The 24,490-nt window shown below is 45.8% G+C and overlaps 1 protein-coding gene across 9 annotated transcripts in view; it reads left to right on the top strand.

Moving 5' to 3' along the window:
• The window catches only part of LARP1 (La ribonucleoprotein 1, translational regulator), a 170,970-nt gene that overhangs the window by 85,298 nt on the left and 61,182 nt on the right, over nucleotides 1-24,490 (top strand). For 7 of the 9 annotated variants that reach the window (XM_077326458.1, XM_077326467.1, XM_077326465.1 and 4 more), the window contains exons 4-7: nucleotides 2,546-2,720; nucleotides 6,471-6,602; nucleotides 7,453-7,605; nucleotides 8,093-8,255. In XM_077326458.1, coding sequence (XP_077182573.1) covers nucleotides 2,546-2,720; nucleotides 6,471-6,602; nucleotides 7,453-7,605; nucleotides 8,093-8,255 — 623 coding nt within the window. The remainder of the gene's footprint in view (nucleotides 1-2,545; nucleotides 2,721-6,470; nucleotides 6,603-7,452; nucleotides 7,606-8,092; nucleotides 8,256-24,490) is intronic. The other 2 variants (XM_077326461.1, XM_077326459.1) reach the window with 2 other exon arrangements.

Genomic DNA, 24,490 nt, shown 5'->3' with positions numbered 1-24,490 from the left:
TGCACACAGTACTCCAAGGGTGGTCTGACCAGTGCCGTATACAATGGGACTATGACATCTTGTGATTTTGATGTGATGCCCCTGTTGATACAGCCCAAAATGGCATTTGCCTTTTTTACCGCTGCATCACACTGCCTGCTAATGTTTAGTTTACAATCCACAAGTACCCCAAGGTCTCGTTCACACACAGTGTTACCTAGAAGCATATCCCCCATCCAGTAGGCATGCTTTTCATTTTTCTGACCCAGATGCAGAACTTTACACTTATCTTTATTAAATTGCATCTTGTTCTCATTCGCCCATTTTCCCATTGTGTTCAAATCTCATTGAACTCTGTCTCTTTCTTCTGGAGTGTTTGCCTGTCCTCCCAATTTGGTGTCTAGATCATTAATAAATATGTTAAAAAGTACCAGACCGAGCCCTGAGGTACCCCGCTACTCACCTCCCTCCAGTCTAATGAAACACCATTGACAACAACTCTTTGAGTGCGGTTCTCTAACCCAGGGGTAGTCAAACTGTGGGCCTCGAGATGTCCATGGACTACAATTCCCATGAGCCTCTGCCAGCATTTGCTGGCAGGTGTCATGGGAATTGTAGTCCATGGACATCTCGAGGGCCACAGTTAGACTACTCCTGCTCTAACCAATTCCCTATCCACCTATCTGAAAATCCAGATTGCAGTCCTTCAATTTATCCATCAGAACATCAAGGGGAACCTTATCAACTGCTTTACTAAAATCCAAGTAAACGACATCAACCGAATTTCCATGATCCAGCAAACTTGTTACTTGGTCAAAAAGGGAAACCAGGTTCGCCTGACTGGACCTGATGGAGACAAATCCATGCTGACTTCCTTGGATCACCAAATTGTCCTCCAGATGTTTGCAGATCGCTCCCTTTAATATCTGCTCCATTATCTTCCCCACAACAGTGGTCAGACTCACTGGTCTGTAGTTTCCCAGGTCATCCTTCCTCCCTTTTATGAAGATCGGAATAACGTTTGCTCTCTTCCAGTCCTCTGGGACATCTCCAGTCCTTAAAGAGGTCCCAAAGATGATGGACAAGGGTTCTGCAAATTTTCTGGAAAGTTCTTTGAGCACTCTTTGGTGCATTTCATCTGGCCCAGGGGATTTGAACTCATCCAGTGCAGCTAAATGCCTCTCGACAACCTCTCTGTCCATGTCAACCTGCCACCCAGACACTATCCCTTGGCTACTGCCATCTCTAGATGTGCCTAAACCCTTTGACCTGTGTCAATCGAGCCTTGTTCTTTATATAGTTAGGACTTATTGAGAGCTACTTGTCATATGAACTCTTCCTGTTGGACACTGAGTATTCCATTGGGGGCTTGCTACCATATCTGAGCATCCCAAAACAAAACCTTAATTTGATGTCCAATTAATATGTTACATACTGAATTAAGATAATTTAAAGTCCCTGTATCATTCCCCACCCACTTTTACTTAAATAGTTAGTGGTTTGTTTTCCCACCAGTAGCTCTCTGCATAGTTCTGCTGTTACGTCAAAAAGATAGAAATGAAATTTGTACATTTTCTGTTAGGGCTCTATAAGAAGTACTACTGATGTGTTCAAACAAGCTGGACTAAACCATGTGGGAGCTGCTGGATTCATGCTCTAGTCCAAGGCTTTCAGTTTCTCTGCTACCGTAGTGCTGAGAATTTAGCCTGAACAACACTTTTTGGGGTGCTATATCTCTGCTTAGGAGAAAGCCAGGAATAGCTCATTACAGGTCCCAGGCAGATGATTTCCTTTTAGGGTTTCCCTGCCCATCATGCTCCCTAGCTCAGCGGTGCTATTCTGGGACAGCAGCTCTAGCCCATTTTAAAACCTGGCCACTTTGAACCACAGCATGCAAGGTAATTTGCCAAGCATTTGGGTGAAGCTGGGGTTAATTTCACAAATGGGGTAAAGGAAGTGTGTGGTCATTGTGAAGTGCAGCTTTGTGAGCCAGTGTATTGCACTTGACTTATTGTCTATTAGAATTTATTGTGGGTGCTATTAGCATGCAAAGAGGGACAGGAGTACTGTTCTATTTCTGGATTTTCCTTCCCTTTGGCAGTAGCTTCCCAGCTTTTTGGTGACCTCTAGTTAACCAGCCTGTCCTGTGAAATTGAAGTCTTGCCCTCTTTTCATTCACCAATCTTGGCTTTCTCAGGTGCCTGAATAAAATGGAAATCATTGCAGAGAACTTGTTTCTATAATGCTGAGATCCTGCTTCTATCCCTTCTGCTTGGAAACATATTGTGGATATATATCTGTGTAATTTCTTAGATTTCAAATCTTGCTCTATCAATCTGTTGTTGCTCATGAGCTGGATCTCTCCTGAAAACAACAGACAATTCTTGGCTCTCTAAACGCAGTATATTAATTTCTTTTGGGGGGTAGGTATACAACTGTGACTGATGGAGTGGGCAAGCTTTACCTAGTTGTGCTTACATTCCTTTGCTAAGCCAGTTATGTCTGTGGTTTGCTGAGCCACTGGTATAATCCTGTATCTTGCATATCTCTGACTTTGCACTTTTAGCAATTGGCACATAAGCCCCAAGCCCTCCGGAAGCTACCGGTTAAGAAGAACATGAAGGAACAGGAGAAGGGGGAAGGAAGCGATGGCAAAGAGAACATGAAAACCAGGTCAGATGAATCGGGAGAAGAGAAGAATGGAGATGATGACAACCAGAAATCAGCTCAGAAGAAGAAGGGTAGGATTGGATGTTTTGGAAGTATGAAAAAACACTGGAATCTTGAAGAACTGATGATGATTTGGCGGTCCTTTATTTTTATTATTTTTATATTTTGAAAATTACATGCTGTTTCTTCAGAGAACTGTTTTAGGGAGCTCACAAAAGAAAGCCAGATATAAAGTCATTAATAAAAACATTAAAATTAGTAAACCATTAAAACCCCACCACATAAAACAGCATGGTTTCTCATATCATAAAAACATTTTATCCTAAATGATCCTGATAACAGTCCTTAAGCTAGAAGGTGGTTGTAAAAGCAGTTTAAAAGATTGCACTATTAGATAAAGGCTCAGGTAAAAAGAAGTGTTTTACCCTGGTCCCCATAACCATCTGAGAATGCATTCACAGGTGACATGCCCTACTAGCAAAATGGCCTAGCCAAAAAAAATTCATAATTTTTTGAGGCCACCAGATCGCTGGATGTGCATTGGACTCAGACTTCACTTGGAGTGAACTCTGACTCTGAGACATTTAAAGGGATCTTGGTCCCTTTAAATACCTTGGACTCCTGGAGCCTCAAGCCACTTAGGCCCAGGCAACTACTGCCAAGTCTCCCATTTGAAGTTTCTGGGAAAGGAGTGTGTGGTCACAGAATAGGTACAAAGTTTCCTAGATGAAACATTGACTCTTGATTCATTCCAGTTCAGCTTTTGACTGGACCATGGTGTGGAGATGGCTCTGGTCACCTTCACAGGTGATCTCTGAAGAATGTTGACTCTAGGTGGGTTAGCGCTGCTGTTGTAATTAGATCTAACAGCAGCATTTGACACTGTCGATCATGGACTAGCTGGTGCAGGGATCCAAGGTGCTGCTCTCAAATGGCTGCAATCTTTTCTCCAAGGTTGGGGACAGAGGATGATGCTAGGGGAGAGAACATCCCAGCAGCATACCCTGGTATGCAGGGTCCCACAAGGAGCTATTCTCTCTCCGATGCTGTTCAGTATCCCTCTGTACCTCCTGGCCCAACTTGTATGGAGTTTCAGGCTGGGATATTATCAATATGCTGATGCCACCCAGCTATATTTGCTGATGGACGGCTACTTGTTCACACCCTCAGTTTCTTTTGTCAGATGTCTGAAAGCTGTGGTGTATTGGCTCAAGTAGGAGTTGGCTGAAATTAAATCCAGCTAAACCAGAGGTTCTTTGGCTGGGTAGGCATGCTATGATGGGGTTCAGTTAACAGTTTCAGTGATGGTTAACAGCCTGAGTTTGATCCTGGATGCCTCTTTTATCTGTGGAGGCCCAAGTCATGAATGTTGCTCACCAGGCACGACAATTGGCTCCCTACCTGTCAACATCCGAATTAGCCACTGTGATCCATACAGTGTTCACCTCAAAGCTAGCCTACTGCAACTTGTTCTATGCTGCAGGCTTGCCATTGAAGTTGCTTTAGAAATTTCTACTGGTCCAGAATGCAGCAGTGTGGGTCCTTACTAAGGCACATTGGAGAGCACGCATACGACATGTGCTCTCCCAACTGCACTGACTCTAGATTGAAGACTGGATCAGGTGTAAGGTTTCTTTATGTGTAAAAAAACGGTTCTGGTAATCATCTTTAAGGCCGTATGCGGTTTGGGCCCAGTGTATTTGAGAGACCACCTTCCTGCCTATACCCCCAAAAGAGCCCTACGCTCCGCCACCTCCAACTGGCTGTGGATCCCTGGCCCCAGAGAAGCACGTTGGTCCTCAACAAGGGCCAGAGCCTTCTCGGTCCTGTCCCCCACCTGGTGGAACTAGCTCCCTGAGGAGATCAGAGCCCTGCCCAAACTTCCACAGGGCCTGCAAGAGGGAGCTCTTCCACCTGCCTTTCACTTGAGGCTGACTGACATAGAACAGCTGCTGAACCCCCAGATTGAAAGAACCAACCCCCAATATTACTGTTAATTGTTATTTATAATGTGGTTTATGTTACATACTGTTTATGAAAGTTTATGTTACACACTGTTGGTACTATATATTGTTCCATGTAATTTGTATTATATAATGTTCAATGTAAACTGCCCAGAGCTGCAAAGAAATGGGCGGTATAGAAATATAAATAAATAAATAAATAAATAAATAAAGTGCTAAACAGTCTGGTACCCTCATATCTGTGGGATCTCTCTTCCACTATGTCCCCTAGTGCAGTGGTCCCCTACCCCCGGTCTGCGGCCCGGTGCCGGGCCGCGAAGGCCTCGGCGCTGGGCCGCGGCTCCCTCTTCCCACTCCCCCCTCACAGTGAGAAGCTCGCCAGGCTGCGAGCAAATCGGCCGCCGAAACGGCCGATCAGCTTGCGGCCCGGCAAGCTTCTTGCCTTGGGAGGGGGCGGGAAGAGAAGCTTGCCGGGCCGCAAGCTAATCGGCCACTTCGGCGGCCGATTTCCTTGCGGCCTGGAGGGGCGGGGAGAGGGAGCCGCGGCCGCCGGCATGCCAACTGGCACGCGCAGACTTGCCGCACGTTTGCATCCGGCGGGGGCGCAAACACGCACGCACGGCAAGTCCGCGCATGCGTGTTTGCGCTGGGGCTGCTGCGCACAAGCAGGGCCCCGGGTCGCCCTCTCCCCGCACCCCGCGCAGCGGTCTGCAGCCTAACAAAGGTTGCGGACCACTGCCCTAGTGGTCCCCAACCACCGGGCCGTGGTTCCCTCTTCCTGCCCCCCCTGCAGTAAAAAACTTCCCAGGCCGCAAGCTTGCGGCCCGGGAAGCTTCTAACTGTGGGAGGGGGGAGAGGGAAGCAGGGTCGTGTATGCACGCATGCGCCATGCGCTGCCGAAACCGTGCATGCACAGCACTTTCGCGCGTGCGGAATTTCGGCCACGCATGGCGCATGCGTGGCATGCACAGCTGGGCAATCGCCTTCCCTGCTGCCGCCGGTCCTCAACCTCAAAAAATTTGGAGACCACTGCCCTAGAGAGCATTGAGAACAGAATCTGCTCAGGATCCCCAGCCCCAAATAAATTAAGCTGGCCTCAGTTGGGGCTACGTGGAATTATTGTTCTCTAATCTTGCATATCTGGGGCAGCCCGTGTGATCTGGGAATTTTTAAACGTTAGAAATAATGGAGTAACAGCAATAGAAAGAACTTTTTCATTAAAATCCAAGAAAGTAGGTCTCTGTGAGATCAGCTGTCTGTCAGTCAGATTTTAGGACACTCTTCCTCCAGTGCTGAGGAGAGTTTAAATGGTTCTCTCCTCTTCCATTTTATTCATATAACCACCCAGTGATGCTGGATAGCCTGAGAAGAGAGCAAATGGCTCAAGACTACCAGCTTAGCTTCATGCCTGAGTGGATTTGAACTTTGGCTTCCCAGGGTCGGGTCTGGCACTTTACCACTGTAAAAAAACAGCATTCACTATTTCAGAATACCATCAGTGCTGAGCTGCAGGTGGAATTTTAGAATACCTGAGATGGTGACATAGCTCTTCTCCCTATACTTCCATGCCTAATGGGGTGGGGTGGGGGCAGTCCTGATCTCAGTCTTTTGGATCATGTAAGGCTAAGATGCTCCTTCTTCCTCATTTCTTTAGAATACATGAAGTGTCTCTTTGACATCCAGTCCTGGAATGTACAGACCAGACAAGTTTAGGGGATGCATTTGCTGGGCAGTGCTCTTGTTTAGAAAGTTGTATTGGTTTTGTGTAATGGAAGAAAAGTAGACTGGTTTTGTGTAGGCTAAATATTTTTGCTTACTTGTGAGCCTTTGGAATGACTAGCATGTTGTTTCTTTCAGGCAACAGGCATAAGTGGGTTCCCTTACAAATAGACATGAAGTCTGAGGTGTCAAGGGACAATACTGCTTCTCGCAACAACAGACAGAATGAGCAGCACCGGCAGCCTTCTAACAACCGTAATGAATCAAAAGGTTTGGGTGGAATGTGTTTTTGGGTGATGTAAAAAGAAAAGCAGGAGTTATTTTGTTGGATCCATATTTCCAGGACTTGCATAGCTCTTTGCAAACTCAAGTCCCCTCTCCATAGGTTAGCATGGAAATCTGTTGCCAGTGGATAAATGTACTTACTGACAGAGGTGACGACTACCAGCAAAATCATATTGCCAACTGAGCTCAAGAAATCTTATGATTTTAATGTAACATTATGTGCATCCCTCCACCAGGGGGCAGCAGGACATCATAATTGACTTCCATAATCAGCAGAAACTCACTAGATGCAATGGTGTTCCTTAATTGCTTCTTTATTTGATGCAGTAAAGTCCACCCAGGCTTCCTCACCGGCACAGTTCCCTTCACCCACCCATTTTTGCCATTCAAACATCAGGCAGCTCAGCTGTGCCTCAGTCTTGGGGCAATTCTAGCAGGCCTATCACAGCTCCTTCTTTCTTCCTTCTTTGCACCTCCTCAGCTTTCCTCAGCCAGCTTGTATTCCTAACCTCCCTCACTTCTGACATTGCCATTTTTAGCCTGGGGGACTCTGCCCCTGCTGGTCTTGCTGCTCTCTTAACCTCCTTGCCTTGCCCCACTCCACCTGGATTTGCATAGAGCTGCTACTGAGATGCCCTTTTGCCCAGTAAGTGGAGCCTCCTCTGTCCTCCATTGCTGTGTGCATGCCACATGCTATCTAGCTGAATCTGGCAAATTATCTGCACAATGAGAATGGATGGAGATGGGTTTCACTAGCACAGATTTTAGGCACTTCTCTTCATAGCTATAAGTGTATGCTTATCACTTGACAATTTCATGTCCAATTCTCCTGCAGGTTGGCATCTGGATAACAAGCATGAACGGAATTGGCCTGATCATGATGAAACTTCCAGTGTCAAGAGTGAGGGGGCAGCTGTGCGTGGTTCCTTCAGGGGTAGAGGCCGTGGTCGGGGACGGGGGAGAGGAAGAGGAAGAGGAGGTACTCGCTGTACGTATAAGGGTGTCAATATGCTTGCATATCACATTTTTCTTTTCTTCTTTTTTTGAGTTGATGTTTTGTTGGTGCCACAGGTACATTTTTATCCCACTCTTTCTTTATAGTACTCAGGGAGGTGAACATGATACTCTTTTCTCTGTTTATCCTATCAATAATCTTTTGAGATGGGTTAGACAAAGATAATAAGTGGCCCAATGGCACCCAATAACCTTTGTGGCAAATCTAGATGCAGATGTGGCTTCTCAGTGTAAACTTATTGCAGATGTTGAGTGTTAATGGAAACTGAGTAAAATGCAACATAATATTTTTAATGAAAAAAGCTGCTCCTGAAATACTACATATATCTGAAGCTTGGAGATCCTAGGCATACATAAGGGCAGCAGTGACCAATAGGACCTTGTTTTGTGTGCTTGAATAAAGCCAGTATAACAATCAAAAAGTCTTAAAAGAATTCCCTTTTTGTATTTTCTCTCTGCAGCTCACTTTGACTATCAGTACGGTTATCGGAAGTTTGATGGCTCTGACAGCTCACGTGCTCAGAAATTCACCAGTAATATCACCTATTACTTTGACAACATCAGCAGCACTGAGCTCTACAGCGTTGATCAAGAGTTGCTTAAGGACTATATCAAACGGCAAATGTACGTACAAATTCTGATCCTATAAATGTGTCCATTTTAATCTTACAGTTCAATGCCAAAAATGGTTGCACTTTTGGAAACATGTCATCCACCGTGTTGCCAGTTTTGCAACTCCTCTGTGAGGTCAGAGATGGTAGTTACTAATTCAAGAGAGGCAGGGTGGTGAAGGTATATTTTATCTGTTTGCCCTTTAACTTCTGTCCTCATATATACCAATTGCCCGTGTCTCTAATTTTAATGTTCCCAAATCACATATTTCTAGAAAATGTGAGGTTAAGGTAGAACATTCTCCTGGCTATAAAAGGATAAAATGGACTAACAGAGTAGCTAAGTTAACTAAAGATATCCTTAATTCTGATTATGCTCTTCACTTACATAATATTATAATTAATGGTTATATCCTGATGCTATCCGAGAATACTATGTACAAATAATTAAAGGTTGCCAAGACTTATTTAATGAAGACATGATGATGATGATGTTATCTGTTCAGTCATGTCCGACCCTCGGCGATTCTATAGGAAACTCTTTGCCATGTGTCCCTGTCTCTGACTGCTTTTTAAAATTGGTTCATGGTCATCCCTGTGTTGGCTTTGATCGTGTCGAGTCAATGGATCCTTTGGTGACTACGTTTCCTTTTGCTGCTGACCATGCCGAGCATTAATGATATTTCTAATGAGTTTGATTGCATGATGTGTCCAAAGTAAGTGTGCCTTAGCCATTATACCTTCCCATCTAATGACATAGTTGGTTTGCTCCTCTCTAAAACTGTCTGATTGATAACTTTGGCAGTCCAATGGTATTCGCAGCATTCATCTCCAACACCATAATTCGAAAGGATCTATTCTCCTGTCTTCCTTCTTCAAGGTCCAGCTTTCGCATCCATAGGTTGTTATGGGGAAGACAACAGTGTTGACTAGCTGGCACATTGTATTAAGGCTGATATCCTTACTCTTCTATATTTGGTTAATGCCTAACATTGCTTTCTGGCCCAGTGTTATTCGCCGTTTGATTTCATGGCTGCAACCACCATTTTGATTGATCATAGAGCCAAGAAAGATGAAATCATCAATACATTCAATGTTCTCGATGTCAATCGTGACTTTGGTGCTACTGCCAGTAGTTGTCGGTCTTTTTGATATTTAGGTATAGTCCCATCTTTTCACTTTCTTCTTTTAGTCTCTTTATAAGGGTCTTCAGATCATGCTCAGATTCAACATGGAGTGTTGTATCATCTGCATGGCGGAGATTATTGATGTTACAACCTCCAATTTTGACTCCAATCATAAATTCTTCCAGATTAAGTTTCCACATAATTACCTCTGCATAAAGGTTAAAAAGAAAGGTTGATAAGATACACCCTTGTCTCACTCCTTCGCTGACCTTGAACCAATCAGTGTCTCCATATATTGTTCGTACTTTGGCCTCCTGGTCGGTGTACAAAGAACTGATGAGGTGGGTTAAGTTGGAGGGCACTCCCAATTCAAGTAAGGCATCCCATAGCTTCTTGTGATCAACACAGTCAAACACTTTAAAATAATCAATAAAGCATAGTTAGATGGCCTTTTGATATTCATGATTTTTTTCAAAAATCCAACCCAATTTTGCAATGTGGACTCAGGTGCCACAACCACATCAAAAACCAGCCTGGACATCTGGTAGCTGAGCATCAATGGTTGATTTGAGATGGTTCTGGATGATCTTCAATAAGATTTTACTTGCATGGGAGATCAGGGCTATAGTTCGATAGTTTGAGCAGATACGAGCATCACCGTTCTTTAATCATGGGATAAAAACGGACCTTTTCCAGTCTAGTTTCCTAGACTTTTTGGCATAATGCTGTGATTGCTGCTGGTGGAACAGATATGAGTAGATCCACTGGAATGTTATGTGTGCCAGGAACCTTATTATTTGGGAACTGTTTTAGAGCCCAGATCACTTCTTCTTCCAGTATAGGAAGTTCCAATTCATGTCAGGTGTTTTTGGCTGGTGACTGAGTCACCTTGGTGTTTGCATATAATTCTTCTGCATATTGTTGCCATCGATCCTTGATGTTGGTTTGGTCAGTCAAGTCTTTTCTATTCTTGTCTTTGATGGTCACTTTACGAGCAGTGAAGGTGCTCCAAACTTGTTTCACCTGAGGAAAGAGGCTTCTGGTGTGGCTTCTAGTACATTCCTCTTCCAGTTGCTTGCATCATTTTTTCCCCAATATACTTCCTTATCGTGTCGAGTGGTATGTTGAAAATCTGCATTTAGCCTCCTGAATTCATTTCTCATGCCAGCAGCTTTTGCTGCTCTTTGTTTTTCAGCAATGTTGATGGTCTCAGATGTTAACCGATTGCATCTTCTTTCCAGCTTTTTGTATGGTATATGTTCTAAAGCAGCTTCTATGACATTATACTGAAATTTGTGTCCTATTGTCACAATTCCTCAGGTATCTTCTGAGTAGTATCATGCAGTTCAAATTTGTTCTTCACTTCTATGGCATATGTTGGTGGAATCTTGGTGACATCAAACTTCTTTGGGGGTACATTTTTCTTGATATTACGTAATCTGACTTTCAACTTGGCCAGCAACAGTTCATGATCAGAGCCACAGTCTGCTCCAGGAAATGTTTTTACTGCTAGAACGGAGCTCCGCCATTTCTGACTGCAAAGGATAAAATCGATCTGATTACGGTGTATGCCATCTGGAGATGTCCAGGTATATAAATGGTGTTTCAGTTGTTCATAGAGGTTGTTAGTGATAGTCAGTTTGTTTTCTTGACAGAACTGGATAAGTCTGTGACCAGCTTCAATTCGCTCACCTAGTCCAAACCTACCGCAGATGTCCTGTTCTTGTTGAGTTCCAACTTTGGCATTGGAATTGCCAATAACGTATATCATGTCCTTTTGAGGCACATGTTTAATTGTTTCATGCACTTTTGCATAGAAATCTTCGATTTTAATTTCATCAGCAGCCGTGGTTGGTGCATACACTTGTACAACAGTTGTGTTCATTGTCTTTCCCTGAATTCGGATGGATATAATTCGGTCATTTACTGATGTGTAACTTTTCACTGCACGAGCTGTTACCTTATCCGCAATAAAGGCCACACCATTTCTTCTTATACTGTCGTGACCAAAATAGTACACTATGAAGTCTTCAGACGGAAAGTGTCGTTCACTGACGCTAAGCAGACTGATGTTGAGTTGGGTCATTTCTGAATTCACATTATCCAATTTTCCTTGCGACATTCCATGTACATTCCATGTTGGAATCCTTCTAGTTTTCTTTTGGCTCAGGCCTCTGCATTCTCTGTGGGTTACATCGGCAGCTAGGTGTCCATAAATGCCCAGGTTACTGGCAGAGAGCTTTTGTCCTTCCCCAATGGTTTGTTCTATACTTCGTGGTCTGGGAGGCCTACCACTCCATACCATAGGTGTGGAGAATTTTTTGGGCAAGAAAAATGGGGTGGTTTGCCATTTACTTCCCCGTTGCCTCTGCAATATGCCTGCAGGCTGTGAGCTGTGCAGTTCACCCCCTTACCACACTGAGGAATGCAGTAGGACTTCAAGGGGGAATGAAGAAGTAGGGACCGACAATTGCCGTGCAATAAAGTCTTTGGAATAAAGTCTGTGTATATTTATTAAACTTGTTGAATAGGTATAAATACCAAAATGAGTTTCCGTATGAACAAATAGCTCATTTTCACACCTTTTTTCAGTGGCGTTACCTAAACACAAATTATCTTCAGAATTATACAAAATATGTCTAAATAAATAAATCAATATCTATAATTTATGGGGTCAAACACATACCTTTCCAAAGTTATTTGAATATATTTTATAGTCAAGTTCTTACATTCAGTTTTTCTGGAGAAAAGAACCGACAGTTAATATCACAATATATCTTAAAGAACGTTGTTATATAATAAATCGCTAAATATACAATGCCTTTCAGTATCCCCTTGGCCACAGGCTCATCACAGTTTCAGAGGTCTAGGTGAAATCCTTCATTGTAAGACCCCATCAGAACCTTTGTGGTGTTTCAGTACATCACCCACTGGTATACATTTATAAAAGACAGGACAAATCAGAGGATGAATTTAATCCATTTGGTGACATAGTGTTCAAAGAGAACATACAAAAGCATTCCCTTTGAAGAAATTTTTGTTGTACTTTGACTCTCTGATGTGGCTTCTGAGTACTCCTCTCCAAAACAAAAAATTGCAAGTCATCAATAGAATGCCCAGCTGTTTCCCAATGTGCTGTGAGGAGAGCCTCAATCACATGGTTCCTAATACAGTAAATATGCTCCATAATTCTAATTTTCAATGGACGTGATGAAATTCTAATATACAAAAATTGACACGGACTTTGAATTGCATATATGGTGTCCTTTATTTATTTATTTATTTATTATTTTGTGATTTATTTCCCACCGCTCCCCGAAAGCTCGTGGCAGGTTACAAGTGTCAGATAAAATATTTTAAAAACCCATTAAAACCCCAGCAATGCCTCTGGGGGGGGGGAGAAGGGTGAGCAGGGGACAGATGGAACTCGCAAGCTTTGAGCCACAATTTTTAAATGATGTGACCTGAATTCTTTAATTGTTGGCATGAGTGTAAGTTTTTAATTCCAAGTGTAAGTTTTTAATTTTGTCATTAATTTACACATGGAGCAGCAACCACATCTAAAGTTGCCCACCAGTAAAACCTTTAAAGTTTCCTCTACTGTTTTAAAAGGCATCATCACTTGACCAGTTGTATGATTCCTGCACTATACCAAATTAGGTTTTGTCCACAAGCAGGGATATGGGTAATCAGGTGTCATTGTTTATATATGATTTGTTTTATGCCATTTGAATATTGAGAATATTAAAAAAAAAAACATGCAAATGTAGTCAGTAATTTTTTTAGGCTTATCTTTAACCGCTCCTACGGTTAAATAAAAGGGTAAGGTCACCTGGGGAGGAGTTAGGGCGGGCCCTGTCCAGGATAAAAACTCAGAGGGCCCAATCAGGAGCCGCTTTGCGGCTCCTGATTGGGCCCTCCAAGTGTTCATCCAGGGCCAAGCAGCCAATGGGGAAGCATGCAAAGTGCCTTCCTATTGGCCCCTCACTAGGACAGACCAAAATTCCATTCACCCAGCCCAGTCTGGCTGCCAGTCTGCTCCTGACCACCGCAGGGAGTAGAGGTCAGCAGGGCTGCCAAGGGGGATGAGAACAGAGGCTGCACCAGCCCTTTTTGCCCCAAGGCTGTCCTAACTGTCATGTCCAACTGCAAATTGCCTCAGAACTGGCAGGAGGCTGACAGAGCTGGCAGGAGGCTGCAGAGGGCTCCCCCTCCCCCCTTCAGGCCTGCTGCGAAGTAGCCTCTGACAGGCCCTGACTGAGGGAAGGAGGCCTTTCCAAGAGCAATGCAGGGGAACCTGAGGGCCTTCCTTTTGAGGGGGGGGACTTTCCCCTTCTGCCAAACAGTTGCCTGACAGGGAGGCCACAGAAAAGCCCCTTCTCACTTAAAATACTGCTCTGGCCGAGGGTTAGACACAGCCAAGCCATGTGCCTTTCTTCTTTGCAACTCTCTGCAGGTTTGAGGCGACTGCATAGCGTTCTTCTGCAGAGGAAACTGGCTCTTTGGTCTCCTATTTCATCTGCACAACAACCCTGTGCAGTAGGCCTCAACATTCAACCCCATGCCCTTACAGACTGGACAACTCCTCCCCTTCCTCTTCCCACTGCCAAGCTCTAGCACCCGTTGTATTCTTGGAGACAATGGGCTTTGCCCCTAGTATTCTAATAAAACTATTTCTGTCCATTTGTATACCCCGCGTTTTAGCCTGTGTAATGATTTTTTTCCGGATATCCCCTCTTTTTAAATGATGAACTCAGTGCTGTACTGGCTGTTTCAAACTTCTGGCTGCTTTCATTAATTCGTTTCAATCTTAAATTATCCCATGGGCAAATGATCCCTCAAATGCCATGTATGGTAAGATTTATAATGACACAAAGTGTTGCAATCAGTTGGTTTTTTATAGGATGCTGCAATCAAGGTACCATTGTCTTGAATGTCTATTTCTGTGTCTAAAAATGCAATTTTGGAATTGTCATAATGTAGTGTAAATTTTATAGACCTATGTTGATCATTGGCCCATGTGACAAAGTCTAGTACCGTATATACTCGTGTATAAGCCGAGTTTTCCAGCACAGTATTCACACTGAAAAAGTGCTCCCCGGATTATACGCGGGTAAATACAGTAATTAAAATAACAGCCTGCTCCCAGCCAGCCAATCGTTACATTGCTTCTGCAAGCCTCCTGCAAGCTGAAGCTTGCTTGCTGTGGCCACTTGTAGGGACTGATTTTTTTTTTCCTTTTGCCTTCACTTCTTCCAAACTATTCTTTTGGTTTCTGTGGGTGGGGTGGGTTTTGGGGGTGGTTTGGGATTTACTGTTTCTCCTAAAGTTTATTTCTTCTTTTTTTCTGAGAGGCTGCATTGTTTGCCTTTTCGCCTTAGGGTTGTGTTTCTTTTAAAAGTTGATTTTTACAGTTCTTTATTTCAGTGTTGAGTTTTATAGTTCTTTATATTTCAGTGTTTTGTTCTGGGGGGGGGCACTGTAAATGTAGTTAGAGTAGTCCATTCTCCCAGTTTGGTGGCTGTTGTACTTTTAATAGGTTGCCAACTTTGGGTACTGTTGTTCTGCTCTGGTTTACTGGTCCTCTTTTGCACTTACAGAGCTAGTTTACTGTTTTTTCTTTGAAATAAGTATTCAAAAACATTTAACCTACAGGTGCCTCAATTAATGTAAATTTACCAGTAACTGCTGCATTTCCCACCCTCAGCTTATATGAGAGTCAATACGTTTGCCCAGATTTTGTTGTAAAATCAGGTGCTTAGGCTTATATGCAAGTCGGATTATATGCGAGTATATATGTGTCAGAAATCAGGCTGAGCCCAGCCTATAGAGTCTGTGATAGAGACACATCCGAGATCCAACAGGCAGTTGAAATCCAAAGAGGGCACCGAAGGTGCTAAAGTTCACAGGATTGCCAGATGGCCAGAATCTAATCTCTACGGTTACAGCGTTGTTGAGACTAGGCTGTCTATGCAAGGTCGCTAGAGGAGATTGTTAAAGCAACGGAGGAAAACTCCTGCTGGGAAAGAAGGGGAGTCTTGGAGCCTGAGGACAGGTTTACAACCCCCGACCTTGCCAGGCTTCAGGAAATAAAACTAAGCCGGCATGAATTGAAGTTCGTGATATTCAGCTCCCCTTAAGGTCCCTCACCCCTCACCCGCCCGCAGTGGGCTGGACGGGGCCCAGCTTGTCTGGGAAGCAGGAATGGAATTTACGCACCAGGATGGGCGCTGCCACATGCTCTGCATCCACCCATTCATTGTCTGAGTCAGGGAACCCTTTCCAGGCCACCAGATATTGTAAGCGTTTCCTGGAGACCCGGGAATCCTCTACGAGACACCTCGTAGTGGGTCTCATCCCCCACCATCACGGGGTTGGGGGGAGGTGGAGATTTCAGGTGCCATTTGTCGGGAGGTGGCACCTTTATCACCAGACTGACATGAAAAAGGGGGTGCACCTTTTTGTAGGCGGCCAGGAGTTCTACCCTCACCGCAACCTCGTTGAGGACTTCTGTGATCTTGAACGACCCCACAAATTGATAACTCGGTTTCTTGCAGGGCCTCCGATTCTTTAAGTGCTTAGTTGAGATAAACACCTTGTCCCCCGCCACATAGGCAGGGGCTGGCTGCTGTTTGCGGTCTGCCCATTTCTTAAAGTCTCCCTTGGCTTTATTCAGGGTGGCTGTCACCTTGGACCAGGTATCCCGAACCTTGGTTACCCACTCCTCTACCCCAGGTGGAATGGCCTCAGCTTCCCCGGGGGGCTTTACCAAGGGAGGGAATGGGGGAGAGGCGTACCCATAGACAACCTCAAAGGGAGATTTTCCCGTGCTCGCTTGTGGGGCGTTGTTATACACGTACTCTGCCTGTGCTAACAGGTAGGTCCAATCATCCTGATGGTAATTAAGAAAGCAACGGAGGTACTGCTCTAACACCTAGTTGACCCGTTCCATCTGCCCATCGTGGCTGGGTGGTACGCTGAGCTCAGGCCCTGGGCCACCCCTGCAAATTCAGTGAGTGCCCCCAAAACTTGGCAGCAAACTGGGCTCCCCTATTGCTCATTATCTTCCAGGGGAACCCGTGCAATCTATCACGTGTGAGACTAACAGTTCCGCCAGTTGCTGAGCAGACAGGAGACCCGCACAGGGGACGAAATGTGCCTGTTTGGAGAACAGGTCTACCACCACCCAGATGACTGTCTTTCCCTGGCTGGGGGGCAGGTCCGTGATGAAGTCCATGGAGATTACTTCCCAGGGATGGCTAGGAACATCGAGTGGCTTTAACAACTTCTGAGGTCCCCCCCCCACTTGTGAGTGAGACACACCGGAATCCCTTAACGCAGTAGTCACCAACCTTTTTATCACTGCGGACCACTCAGTGCCTTTTACTGAGGCCCGGTGGGGGTGGGGTAGTTTACTCCTCTACTCTCAATCACTGCCCTAGCGCTCTCTGATCGCTATGGTAATGTTTAAACATCCCTTCCAAATAAGATACAAACACGCCACAACAATGAAGTGTGTTGTAAAGGGCTGGGGGGGATGAAGTAAAGGGCCGGGGGGGGGGAGGCGTCCTTCGGGGCCCACCTCCAATTAGTCGGACCACATGTGGTCCGTGGCCCACAGGTTGGGGATCGCTACCTTAACGTACTCCTCTACATCCCTCCGTACCTTCGGCCACTAAAACTGGCGCTGAAGCAACCCCCTTCAGGAACCCAAAGTGCCCTGCCGCCTTACTGTCATAGCATGTCTCCAGCACCCGTTTCCTAAGAGGCGGGCTGGTATACAGCAGGCCCCCCTTGTACCAGAGGCCCCCTGTATTCCCTCAGTTGGGGATTCAACCTCTGCAGCTCCGGATCCCCTTCTAAGGCGGCCTGGAATTCCAGAAGGCAGTCCCCCAGCAATGGAGGTGGGCTGCCCGTCCATGTGGGGCTCGCCCTCAGCCTTCACCTGACTGTGGGTCTGGACTAACAACCCCACCTGCTCAGGGCTGAACACCATGTCCACCTGGAGATTCCTTTTTCCCCCTCCGGGGTGCATGTGGGACAGGGCATCTGCCATGAAGCTCTTCTTCCCCATTATATGCACCAGCTTAAACTTGAACCGGGAGAAGAAGTCCCAGCGGATCTGCTTCGCGTTGAGGGTGCGTGGTTTACTCAGAGCCTCCAAATTCTTATGGTTGGTGCAAACCTCAAAAGGTTCCTTGGTCCCTTCCAGTAAGTGGCGCCACGTGGTGAGGGCAGCCTTTACCGTGGCTGCTTCTTTCTCCCAAATTGCCCAGTTTCTCTGTGGGGGGAAACCTGCGGGCTGGTAGTCACATGACCGCAGTTGGCCCCCCTCCCCCCTTTTGCAACAACACGCCCCCCCCTATTGACTCATTCAAGGCATCTACCTGGACCACAAATGGCTTGTTGGTCTCGGGGTGGGCCAGGACCGGTTCTGTGGTGAAGAGTCCCCTTCAGTTCATTAAAGGACCGCTCACAATCAGGGGTCCAGGGAAGAACCGCCCCTGGCTTGTTCTCCCGCCCCCCCTTCCCATTGGTTTTCAACAGATCAGTCAGAGGTAGGGCTACCTTGGAGAAGCACGGAAGAAAATCCCTGTAGAAATTGGCGAACTCTAGAAAGGATTGGAGCTGCCGGCGAGTTGTAGGGACCTCCCAATCTACGACAGCCTACACCTTGGCTGGGTCCATCTGGATTCCCTCCCCCGACACCTGATAGCCCAAGAAATCTACTTTCTTTCGATGGAATTCACACTTAGAGAGTTTGGCGTACAGCTTGTGCTCTGCCAAGCAGTGCAACACCTCCCTGACCAGTGCCACATGTTCTGATTCATCCCTGGTGTAGATCAACATGTCATCCAAAAATACCTCCCCCCCCCCCCCGTACAGCAGGTCATGCAACACCTCGTTTATGACATTCATGAATATGCCCGGTGAGCCGCTTAACCCGAACGGCATCACAAGATACTCAAACTGCCCCGGGGGAGTGTTAAAGGCAGTCTTCTACTCATCCCCCTCGGTAATACGCACCCGGTAGTAGGCATCCCTCAGATCCAGGTTGGTAAACACCCTCTCCTCCCTCCCCCAATTGTCTTATCAAGTCTTTTATCCGGGGCATGGGGGTAAGCATTTACTCGGGAGACTGCATTAATGGCCCAGTAGAGTGTGCACAGTCTGAGTGTTCCGTCTTTCTTTTTGGCAAAGAGTACTGAGGCTGCCATGGGCGAGGTGGCCGGCCGGATGAAACCTCTCTTCAGGTTCTTGTCTATGAAAGCTCGTAGCTCCCCCAGTTCAGCAGAGCTCATGTAGTACAGCTTGGCTTTCGGCAGCTTAGCTCCCAGGACCAGTTCAATGGGCTGGGGCCGGTGTGTGTGGGGGTGTTGTGGGGGGTCGTGGGCCGGTGGGGGGGTGTTGATTGCGCTCCTCCAAGAAAGCCTCAGTGAGATCTCGATAGCAGGCGGGTATCCCCTCCTCCTCCTCTGTGTACAGTCCCAACGCCCGCAGCCATGGATTCAGAGTGGCTGTGCTGCTGGTCCAGGGGATGATGGTGCCGGCCACTGCAGTCGACGGTACCAGAAATGTAACTTACAGTTGGGGTGTGAAAAAACCAGGCGTTTCTCATCCCAGTCTATCTCGGGGCAGTGTAGCTCCAACCAGTCTATGCCCAGAAGGATCGAGAATCCCATCACCAGGGCAATGGTCAAGGATAGGCGCTCCCAGTGGGGTCCAATATTTAGGGCCAGGGCTTCAGTGACATGGGTGATGGCACTGCCCCCCCCACCAGGGCCCCTTCCACTTGTCTCATGATGATCAGCTTCTCCAGGTCCTCCAGTCTCGCGCCCAGATCTTGGGCCAACTCTGGCTTGATCAGAGAAGTTGTGCACCCAGAGTCCATGCAGACCTGGGTCCTCCTAGGGACAGCAGGCTGGGTGGACCGTCTTCGTTTCCCGAATCCCTGAACAGGTGGGGCTCTGGGCTATCGGGCTTTGCCCGGTCCCCCTATTTGGAGATCTCGATGGGGGCTAACATTGCCCACGCCCCCGGGGTCTTTTCCGTCAAGCGGGGATGCTCCCCAGGGGCCCGGGACTTGGCCGTCCCGCTCTTCGTCTCCCCTGGGTCCATGGGGGGAGCAGGGCCCGCCGGTGCTGCGTAGGCTGCGGGCTGCAGTAAAAAAATGGGTTGGTCTGCACTGGGAGGGGGCTGGCAGTGCCGGAATGGCATAAGGCAAGCCCAGAGCTGGCATGGGCTGCATCCCGGGGTCCAGCTGCGGGGCTACATATGGATTCCATCCCCAAGGTAACTGGGGGGGGCTGGGGAGTGGACGGTCCCCACTGGCCTACCACGAGCGGTGCCAGTTGGAGAGGCATAGGCGAGCGGGTCCGGGAGACTTCCCATTGCCCAAGCAAGGTGGTCCCGGTATCTTGGACCCATCCCTGGTTCTGAGAGGGCGATAACCCTCCCCGCGAACGTTGGGAGCCTTGGCGGGGTAGAAACTCACTGAACCGGGGAGTCGAGTAGATGCCAAACGGGGCCCTAGTTCAGTGTCGTCAACGCCCCTATCTGTGAGGAATCAGGCTGAGCTCAGCCTATAGAGTCCGTGATAAAGACACATCCGAGATCCAACAAGCAGTTGAAATCCAAAGAGCTTTATTAAACAGAGTCTACAGAAATGCTAATGTGAGGCAAGATCTTCCTAAGCAAAGATTTTGATAATAATGGGGAACAATTGCCAGTTCAGAACAGATATAGGGTTCTCTCAATAGAGGAGGGGTACAAAGGCATTTCGACCTGAAGACAGATTTACAGGTTTACAACCCCCGACCTTACCAGGCTTCAGGAAATTAAACTAAGCAGGCGTTAATCGAAGTTCATGACAATAAGGTATTTTAGTTTGTCACATTTGCTTTGGAGGATCTGGGAGCAGAAGAGCATTATCTCAGGAGCTGATTGCTAGCTCCACCCTGTGCTGAGTAGGCCTTTGTGCTATAAAAGGCTTGCCAGAGGAAGGCAGTGCTTTGGAGGAGCTGGGAGAACAAGCGCATTATTTCAGGGGCTGATTCAGGAGCTGACTGCTAGCTCCGCCCTCTGCTGAGTAGGCCTTTGTGCTATGAAAGGCTCCTGCTTGCCAGAGGCACGGGCCTTTGGCCCGTGCAAAACAAAAAAACCTCAAAGGTTTCTTGGGGTCTGGATCAAACCTGAATACTCTGCAAGTAGCAAAGAGCAAGAGCTAAAGGACTCTTGGCTGTTGGCTTTTCGCCAGAGGATCAAGCCGAAGGTTTCAGTGAAGTGTAGGACTGTTTGTGGAGCAGTTCAGATGTATCGAAGTGGCATGAAGACTGAAGAAGGTTTCGTAGTGACATGTACCATCTGAGGAACGTTTGTCTGTTTACCTCAGGGGGACAATTGTTACAAATGCGACAAGTGCAAATTCGTGGCTCTACTGGAGGAGAAGGTCTGGGGATTCGAGAAACGATTGATTACACTGCAGGAAGAGGGAAATCTATCAAAACAAAATCAGGAGCACCTAACACAGGAGGGTAATAATTGGAAGAATGTTACGCATAGGAGTAGAAGAATAAGAAGAAGGTCTGACCCACTGACTCTCAGCAATTGGTTCCAACATCTGCCTGAAGAGGTTGATTCAGGAACCCAGGAGCATATGCAATCCCTCATGAAGAACAAGCCCCAACGTAGACCAGGAAAAAAGTCACAGGTCCCTCCAGATGAGAGTTCTGGGTCTTCTCCCCTGCCGACCCCACAAAGGTCAGGAAACACTTCACAGTCCCCCACAAGAAACAGTTTTAGTTCTGCTCCCAAAGATATGAAGAAACGGGTACTGGTAATTGGGGATTCCTTGCTAAGAGGTGTAGATGCTGAAGTGTGTAGACCAGACTTGTTGTATTGAGAGGTCTGCTGCCTACCTGGTGCACACATCAAAGATGTGACAGAACAGCTGGACAGGCTCATCATGTCTACAGATCATTACCCCTTCCTTTTCATCCATGTATGAACAAATAATACTGCCCAGCGGAACATGGAACATATTAAACAAAACTTTGTGGATCTGCGGGAAAAGGTAAAGGATCTGGGAGCACAGGTTGTGTTTTCATCAGTCCTTCCTGTAAGTGGCCGAGGCATAGGAAGAGAGAGAAAAGTTATGCAAGTAAATGACTGGATTCGTCAATGGTGTCGACGGGAACAATTTGGATTTCTGGATCATGGTCAACAATGTCAATATGAGGGGCTCTTATCAGGAGACGGTGTGCACCTCACAAGGGATGGAAAAAGTAATTTGGGGAGAACCCGTGCACACCTGGTGAAGAAGGCTTTAAACTAGACACAAAGGGGGAGCAAGATGTAAATTCAGAACTTGGTGTGATGGCAAGATCTGAATATGAGAAGATCTCAAATCTACAGGGAATGTTACATAAGCAGGGAACTACTAGCTTACAAGGAAGTTCTTAAACCAAAACCATGAGGATTCCGATGTCTCTACACTAATGCACCGAGTATGGGAAACAAGCAGGAGGAACTAGTAGTCGTAATAGAGGAAGGGGGCTATGACCTAATAGGAATCACAGAAACTTGGTGGGATAATACTCACAATTGGAATACTAAAATTGAGAAGTACAATCTATTCAGAAAGGAGAGACAAGAAAAGAAGGGGGGAGGTGTAGCAATATATGCTAGGAATCGTTGTACTTGTGAAGAAATACAGGTACCCGAGCATGAAAGTTCCGTTGAGTGTATTTGGGTAAATATAAAAGGAGTAGGAAATGAGAGTGGTATTATTGTGGGTGCCTGCTATAGTCCACCAAGCCAGTCAGAGGATTTGAATGAGATACTGCTAGACCAAATTACACAATTTTCAAAAAAGGGGGAAACAGTGGTCATGGGTGATTTCAGTTACCCAGATATCTGTTGGAAGACCAACTCTGCTAAAAATGTAAACTCTGTTAAATTCTTAACTTGTCTTGCCGATAGCTTCATTTCCCAGAAAGTAGAGAGGGGAACCAGGGGTTCTGCTATTTTAAACTTGTATCTCATCAACAGGGAAGAACTGGCAGATGACGTGGAAGTAGTGGTGGGCACACTTGGTAGCAGTGACCATGTGCTTTTGGAGGTGTGGCAGGTTACAGTAGATGAGCGATTGGGATGTGAGTGTCCTGCATAGTGCAGGGGGTTGGACTAGATGACCCATGAGATCCCTTCCAACTCTATGATTCTATGATTCTAAGATTAAAAAACAATAGTCCAAGAAATGTGTACAAAAATAAATGTATTTATAAAAAGGTTTCTCTAATTTATTGCACAACGATGTTTTTTCACTCCGAAGTATGAATATCTTGGCCCCCATGTAGGTGATGGCTGCACCCATACTTTAGCCACTAGTTTGTAAGTAAAGTTGATTCTCATATTCAAAACAGTTGTTCTCAAGAACAATATCAAACAGTTCCAATAAGTAATGGGGTGGGGGGTGTTGTTCCCTTCTAGAATTAAGATCCACCACCATTTAAGCTCCATCGTGGGGGATGTTAGTATATAAGGACACAATATCTAAAGTTTCTATGACCAAAACCTTTGGAATACAAAATTTACTCACTAACTTTAAAAAGTGGGTTTTCTGTAGATGAAAATACATTTTGAAAGAGTCTCCAAAAAGGAGCCTTGTTGTGCTATTATTGCTCTTCCTAGTGGTAGAAATATGTTTTTATGGATTTTAGGCAAAAGATATATCTTAGGAATAGATGGAAGATGGAAATTTATTACCCAAAAATGCAACTTCATTCAAAAATATATAATCCATTTCTAAACTCCTGGACAACAATCCTTATGATTCTCATAATTTCAGAGATATGACAATGTTCATTTTTTTATATTTAGCATCATTGAGTTGTTTAAACATTTCACAATCATAATCCAATTTGTTCATAATCACTATCCTACCACCTTTGTCAGCTGGTTTAGTTACAATGTTAGAATAATCCTGCAAAAATCAACTAATTAACAAGTTTATATAATATAAGTAGCAAAATCTGGACATGCTTCCTCTATGTCTTAAAGCATAAAAACTTAAAACGAAAAAGAAGGAGGCACTAATTATGAGCTGGCATCAAGTTAACCAGGCTGCCAAACTTACGGCCAATCCGCACCTGATTTAAAAAGTGAGAGTCTTATGCTTTGCAAATGACATATTTTTGGCGTTTTGCACGACAACGTAAACATCCAGAATTACATCTGCAAACCGGGAGCTACATCCTTCATTTTAAAGCGCTTGCAGGGGAATCCACAAACCTGGATTACCCCTGCCATGTAGCGATAGCAGGATGAGAGCAGCCAGCAGGACACTCGCACAAGATATGTGCATTACCAAAATGGCTGAAATAGCGAGAATTCCAGCTACAATGCGCGCCCTTGAGCCTGCCTCCCTCTCTCTTAACCTGGAATGGGGCTTTCTTTTTTTAATAAACTGCCTGGAGCAACGAATAGACACATAATCACCCAGGCAGAGCACAAAATAAACTATGTATCCATGAACAGATGCATATGTCACTTAAAAAGAATAGCGGGCATTGCGGTCCCTTTAAAATAACAAGAAAGGTGATCGGACGCCTGTCTTGATTGACAGGCGGAAGAGGAGCTTGTCTAGCGTGTTCTCCCGCCTATTCAAGCAGGTGTGTGAATTGAGATGGCAGCAGAGGAGCCAGCAGGTGAAGAATTCTGGGAGGCACTTTTTTAAATATTATGCCATTGCACTCGCGTAAGGCTTTTTTTTCCTGTGCCGAATGGCCATTAAAGATGTCTCACTGTTCTGGAAAATTGTCTCTAGTAGATTGCAGTCAGCTGATAATAGCCCTCTTTGTGTGATACTGCATAAAATAGGGGAGACTTATTTAGCAAGACACTTTGTTGCAGTCTCGCCAGAAATCGTCTCCATTTCTTGACCTTGAAAATTTAGCTTCCTGGTCTCCAGTTTCAGCCCCAGAAATTAAAAGGCTTATTGCTCAGCTAAGGTAGGGGAAAGTTCCAAGAAGTGATTTGTATCTCTTAGAACTCATCAAAGAGGTTTTAGAATCATAGAACCAAGCCATATGAAGATAGGTTGAGGGACTTGGGAATGTTC

This window comes from Paroedura picta, chromosome 3 (genome assembly GCF_049243985.1).
Source record: "Paroedura picta isolate Pp20150507F chromosome 3, Ppicta_v3.0, whole genome shotgun sequence".
Lineage (NCBI taxonomy): Eukaryota > Metazoa > Chordata > Lepidosauria > Squamata > Gekkonidae > Paroedura > Paroedura picta.
Note: the sequence above shows the minus strand (reverse complement) of the source record. Positions and strands in the feature narration are given on the sequence as shown.